Source organism: Thunnus thynnus, chromosome 17 (genome assembly GCF_963924715.1).
Source record: "Thunnus thynnus chromosome 17, fThuThy2.1, whole genome shotgun sequence".
Taxonomy (NCBI): Eukaryota; Metazoa; Chordata; class Actinopteri; order Scombriformes; family Scombridae; genus Thunnus; species Thunnus thynnus.
In genome coordinates this window covers 7847758-7854029 of record NC_089533.1, presented here as the reverse complement: position 1 = coordinate 7854029, position 6272 = coordinate 7847758, and the positions used below count along the sequence as shown (strand labels likewise).

Sequence of the window (6272 nt, the reverse complement as noted above, 5' to 3'; positions counted from 1 at the left end):
CTTCAAACACATTTCTATCTTCTTGTCCGTGTTCAAAACTTAAAAGTTTTAGCTTTTTTTCCACAACTTTCAATCACATCCAAGCACTCTTGATCTGCAGATAAAGCTAGTTAAGTGATCCATGAGTAAATGTTTTAAGTGGTTCATCATGTAAATCCAACAACATCTGCACTCATTTCTCTTCTTCGGCAGGAATTTGATTTACTGTTCTGCCTCCTTCTGCTGTTAGAAAAAAACAAAAAAAGCTTTTCACGTCTTTGCAGCCAGACCACAGCGGGGGTGTAGCTGGGAATGCCAATAAATCTGAGCAGTTGTTTTTAATAAAATAAATGGACTTTCTCCACCCTTTAAATGTCACCTATCACTGCCACAGACTGCAGCAGTGTCATAAAGTAATTTATTAGATATTTCTTTGTCAGCATGTATTTCAGAACAGTCAAAACATCCCTGACTGTCTCAATCATCACGTTATACTCCAGGTTTAATATGGAAATTTGAATTTTTATATGTAAAACAGGTTTTATTAGTAGAACTTGGCATTTCTTGGCCGATGCCTCATATTTTCTCAGTAGCTGTCTTCAAAAGATTTAGTCTTTAAAAACCCAGACTAGTTCAGACCTTCTTGATCTTTGACAAATCTCCAGTGTTCTCCTGCAGACTCAGAAAGTTTCCACTCATGTTCAACTTGGCGGTCAGATATTTTTCATTACTCAAGGTTACTGAGGCCGAAACTGTTCTTCTGATCTCACTACAGATGGAATACATTTTAACCAGAGTGGTAATAACACACAAAAAAAAAAACCCATACTGTCAGTAACTGATATTCACCACAACACGTACTACACAATGTACTCATGAATAATGGATAACTGCATTAGTTTGACAAATAGTAAGAAAGAGACAGCCCAGACAGATTTGTGATGACTGGAGTCAGTAGCCCACCAGCTTTTTACTCCAAATTACTGTTTTGCACTATGGAAGAAAGTACAGGACACCATCGCTGTCTTTATGTACACTTTTATTGTCAGCACTTGACTGGTGGCAGAGTCAGGCAGCGTGGAGAGAGAGCCAGATTACTTCTTGGTCTCCTCCTCCTTGGACAGGTTCTTGATGATCTCCTCCTTCTTGGCCTGGAGACGCTCCTCTCTGCGCTTGCGGGCCTCCTTTGTCTTGGAACGACGAGCCTCGGCCTGATCACTGTGGGAAGGACGGAGAGAAGAGCGTGTTCATATCCAGACAGACTGTATGTAATTATAACCGTCTCTCCCACCTCTGCTGCAACTTTAAATATGAGTCATTTCATATGCAATTAAGTTCCCACTGATGACTACAGATGAAAAATATGCTTTTGGCTAACTGCTGCATTTACGGCAATGTTTATTAATGCTGTCCCTGTTAAATAAACAAATTAATAAATAAAAATAAAACCACTTTGAGAGTAAATCTGATATATGTGAACTCATTTTAAGTCTTATGTTTGTTCCATTCATACAGTTAGTTAGTTTTTAGTGGACCCCGGGCGATCCTAAACCCAGTTGACAAAGCTCAACTATTATCTGCCACACAAGTCAACACTGTGGAGAATTTAAATGACTGTTTTTCCTCTAAATAGTGTGAAAAGGACTTTAGTCTGAATCCCTGAAAGTCTTTCATTTCACACACAATTAAGTGCAGAGCAAAATAAGACCACTGCCCCGAGAGAGAGAGAGAGAGAGAGAGAGAGAGAGTATCTAAATGCAACATTTCCTCACAACAAGTACGGAATACAAACTGCCTTTCAACAAAACAACAAATTAAGTTTGGGTGGAGACTTACGCCAGGAGCTTCTTGCGAGCCTTGTCTGCCTTCAGCTTGTGAATGTGCTCCATAAGAATGCGCTTGTTCTTGAACACGTTACCCTTGGCCCTCAGGTAAAGGCTGTGGTACCTACGAGAGAGTAAGGAAGGAAAAGGCATTAAGAAAAAGACCAGAATACACAAACTGAAGGCAACTGATCTTTCAGGTATGTTTGTGTATAATACCAGCGCTGTCAACAAGTTTCCTTGAGCTCGATTTAAGATTTGGAAAAAAACTTCAGCGATTTGGTTTGTGTAAAATAAATCCAGTGCCACAAACTGGAAATTAATGCAACACTTTAAAAACTGTACACCAGACATTAGACTGTGGGTCTGTGAGGCCTAAAATGTGTTCACATGGTATGGGCTGGATGTTTGAGATGGAAAAGATTCCCATGTTAATAACTTGTGAGCTTTCACGTCATCAAGACGGCAGTGTGATTATAGAGCTGATCATGTGAAGATTTGACAACACTATATCTCTTAAACTTGGGTTAAATTACACTGATGTTGGTCTCTGGATGATTGTGAGGCGTCCATATTTATCCAGTTCTCAGGCATTATCACAAGCCAAGTCGGACATATCAGAGCTTTCAGAAAAATCCTTTTTCAAGTCGTTATTACACCTTGGATGTTTGACTGAACACTATTTACAAGTCGGAAACCTGTAATTACTATAATTCTGATACGACATGAACGCAGCATGACATCACCACCAGATGACCAGCTATACTGAATAAAAGGCTCAAGTTGATGATAATTCTGAAGCCATCAGCAGCCCTGGAAAAATGACATTCATTTTGATTGAAAAAACACTTTTGGTGCAGAGAGACTGACTTCATCAATAGAAGGAGCAACAACAGACGAAGATTTCATGAACCTACATGTGCCTGTCGATCTTCTTGGACTCCCTGTAGCGACGGAGCAGACGACGCAGGATCCTCATGCGGCGCATCCAGGTCAGCTTCTCTGGCATACGGGCGTTGGCTGTACCCTTTCTCTTACCTGAGCACAGGGATTAGAAATGTATGTCAACTTCACTGCGCTGATTGAACCAGGTAGTAAGATATCCAACTTGTCTTTCCACAAGACTGGTTACTAAATAATTTAAAGCCGTTTCAAACAGATGGCTTCCTTAGTTTTCCTTGTTCATTTGAGCTAGTTTGGCAGGTAATATTTTAAATAGATTATATTATAATTCATAAACGTGAGTTTCAACATACCGACACCCATGTGTCTTCCCTTGCGGCGTGCCAGCGTGTTCTTGCGGCAGCGGGCCCTGGAGTGGACCGTAACAGGTTTGCGAATGATAAGACCATCCTTCACCAGTTTACGGATCTGCTGGCCTGAAGACGAAAAGAAGGAAAGAAAAAAAAAGTGAGCTACAGAGATGCAATAATACAAAAGGTTCCACTGGTGTCGGGCATAAAATATTTACCCAAAACTTGAGAGAAACAAACAGCAGTGTGAATGTGATTATCAGACAAGTAGCAACATTCATAGTTAATTTCATTCAGCTACAATAACAATAACCAAGTAAGTTCAGAAATTGTTTGCATTGCATAAAAATGAACTGCACTTACACCATCTTACAGCGGCTGGTGGGTTTAGAAAAGTTCTACAGATCTTATTTTACAATGAAGTATAATGTTGAGAGGTTACTCTATTTTATCTCTATTTTTCAACTGTGGGTTTGTCTTATTTTTCTTTTATCTGGTGTATGTCACTTAATACAACTAAACGAACCGAATCTTTTCAAATTCACACCTTATCCAAAAAGTTTCACCTATTTAACACCTGCAAATGCTTTCATGGTTGACATTAAAGCGGAGCACTGTTGATTTTACACAAGACGACTGGTTTAACGGTCACTAGGAGTACCAACCCTCCTCCGTCTGGGACAATAGTTTTATCATTTCTGCTATGACTCTGCAGGAACTTTCTAGAGATATCTCAGCTTGGTCTTGAGACTACAAATTTTAACATCTGTTAAAAATTGATATGAAGTTTGAAAGAAGTGGGTGATAAGCAGGCATTGAAGGTCTAATAAAAGACACTCAAACTGCATTAGGGACATAACAGGACTCTGTATTTTAGGACAGGATACCCACAGGCTGCATTCAGACCTAAACCTGCTGTGCGGCACTATGGTGCAGGGGTCTGTGGTGGTAAGGGTTTGTTGTTTGAGGTACCAGTGAGACAGTGAAATATGATCCAGACAGTCAAGTTGGAGTTACAGATTAATTGTATTTAAGGACTTCATAAGCCAAAACACTGCAAAGTGGTCTTTATACTCTCAGACAGGATTTTACAACTCTGGAAAGGTGTCACAGTGGGAAATGTTGTGTTTTTCATCGCAACGATTGTAAGGTCGAATACGGCGTTCACGTTACAAAGTAATCCACCCTGAATTTGCATTGCATGCGTGTGACTGGCCAACGCAGTACCTTGCCAGATAACATCAGGTTGCTTTGTGGAAAAAGTTGAGCCCGGTTCACCTTTTTATCAGATGACTGCTGTGGTTTTTTTTGCTGAGCACTATGCCCCCCACCCAACCCCGCAGCATAAACGCACTGCCCCCATTCAAATGAATAGGCTGCCATTTTTCATGCATTGCTGAATTTGGTCTGAATGCAGCCTCCTAATAAGTCATCTGTTGCTTCAGTGTTGACCATGCAATACTAAACTATTGGAAGACACCTATCAGACTCACAATGCATGTTAAAGCTTCAAAAGAGAACTTTTGGGACTGCAACTTAAGATTATTTTCATTATCAGTTTATCTATCAGTTATTTTCTCAACTAGTTATTTGGTTTCCCAGAGCCCAAGCTGATGTCCTTAAATGTCTTGTTTTATCCTGACTAACAGTCCACAACCAAAAGATATTCAGTTCATTGTCATAAAAGACTAAAGAAACCAGAAAATTTTCACATTTGAGAAGCTGGACTAGACTTTTTTTCTTCTAAATATATGATTCAAAACGATTGAACGATTATCAAAATAGCTGGCAACTAATAAATTAATCGTTGCAGCTTTAACTGATCATAATTTCTTCCTTAACCACCCTGTATTTGATGGACAACGTAAGTGTAACACGCCAGCGTACGTTGTTAGATAATTGTGGTGGTGCCGAAGAGCTTTTACGCTCGGAGGCAGAAGCCAGAGATCTACACATCATTATCTCAGCAAAGGTTTTTAACGCTACTATTGATGAACAAACTACTTGCGGACTTGTTTCTATACTTACGGGAGTTGGCGTTGGCGATCTCATTGGTCTCGTTAGGATCCAGCCAGACCTTCTTCTTGCCGCAGCGCAGGACGCTGGAGGCCAGCCTCTTTTGGAGCCTGAGCATGCTGCAGGACACACACACACAACACCCAGTCAGACACTTAACTTGTGGACATTTATCTCCTAAAGGTGTATTTAACTCTATGTCACATAACTAGTACATTTTTAATGGAGTTTAACAGAGTATCATCAGCCAAGTGTCCGTTAGCCGCGCAGCTAACGTTTAACGGCTAACCGGGTTGACAACATGGCCTCTCCTTCTGCTACATCGTGTTACACAGAGCCACGTAAAAATGTGGGATTTTCATTTTGGAAGGACTTTTAAACTTAATGTATCGATAGACAGGAAACTCAGATGTCTTAATATAGTGATGTGAGGTTAACAAGTGTGCATTTTAACAGTTAAATCAAGACTTTTAGTTTCCCATGGACAGCGGTCCTACCTCATGGCTGCTACTTCAATAGAAAAAGGAAGGATTCAGAGACGAACCGGAAGCTACCATTATAGAGGAGAGTCCATCTTTAGTCCTGAAACAGCTCGGTGGTAGCTTGGGCCACACCAGATATTATTAATGCCTTAAATATTTCTCTGTAACTATAATAGTGCTTATTTAAGACTAAACTGATAGAAAATGTATGCTTACAAATGCAGTCTTGAGTTTAGGTTAAAGTCGCTGAACCCCCCTTTGTAAAATAATGGTACTGGCCAGTGTTGTTGCAATGCATTCTGGGTGACGTAGTAGTTAGTTGCAGTCTACTGTTGTACCACATGAGGGCAGTGTTGAGACCAAGATAATGTATTTATATCTCTATATAGAGTCACAGAATCAGATTTATTCGCCAAGTAGAAAGTACAAGGAATTCAATGTAGTAGAAAAGCAATAAACATGAAGATTAAACAATAAACATAAACACAAACAGTGTAAGAAAGAGACACTTAACAGTGTAAGAAAGTGTAGTGGGGGTGTACTATGTGCATGCATATTGACATGATAAAAACTGTGTGTACAAAAAAGCAGAATATAAATGCCAATATAGATATAAATATAGATTTGAGCGTAAATACACTTTGTGTAATAATAGGATATATATGTAAAGTTCGCAATTTTAAAAAAAAATCTATATAGATCTTCATAGTGCAAAACAG

At 39.6% G+C, this 6272-nt stretch overlaps 1 protein-coding gene across 1 annotated transcript; it reads right to left on the bottom strand.

The window, feature by feature from the left end:
• Nucleotides 1-1001: 1001 nt before the first annotated feature.
• rpl19 (ribosomal protein L19) lies at nucleotides 1002-5595 on the bottom strand. Its single transcript, XM_067570162.1, has 6 exons — nucleotides 5569-5595; nucleotides 5084-5190; nucleotides 3059-3181; nucleotides 2720-2840; nucleotides 1816-1926; nucleotides 1002-1197 (listed from the first exon to the last, which is right to left on the bottom strand). The coding sequence occupies exons 1-6, from the start codon at nucleotides 5571-5573 to the stop codon at nucleotides 1074-1076; spliced, it is 591 nt and encodes a 196-aa protein (XP_067426263.1). The 5' UTR covers nucleotides 5574-5595; the 3' UTR covers nucleotides 1002-1073.
• Between the last annotated feature and the right edge of the window lie 677 nt (nucleotides 5596-6272).

Bases quoted from the DNA above. Each gene is read 5' to 3' on its own strand.
- rpl19 (XM_067570162.1), bottom strand. The intron at 3,182-5,083 runs GTAAGTATAGAA...TTTCGTCTTCAG, and splicing joins GATCGCCAACGCCAACTCCC to GCCAGCAGATCCGTAAACTG. The intron at 2,841-3,058 runs GTATGTTGAAAC...CCCTGTGCTCAG, and splicing joins GGGAAGACACATGGGTGTCG to GTAAGAGAAAGGGTACAGCC.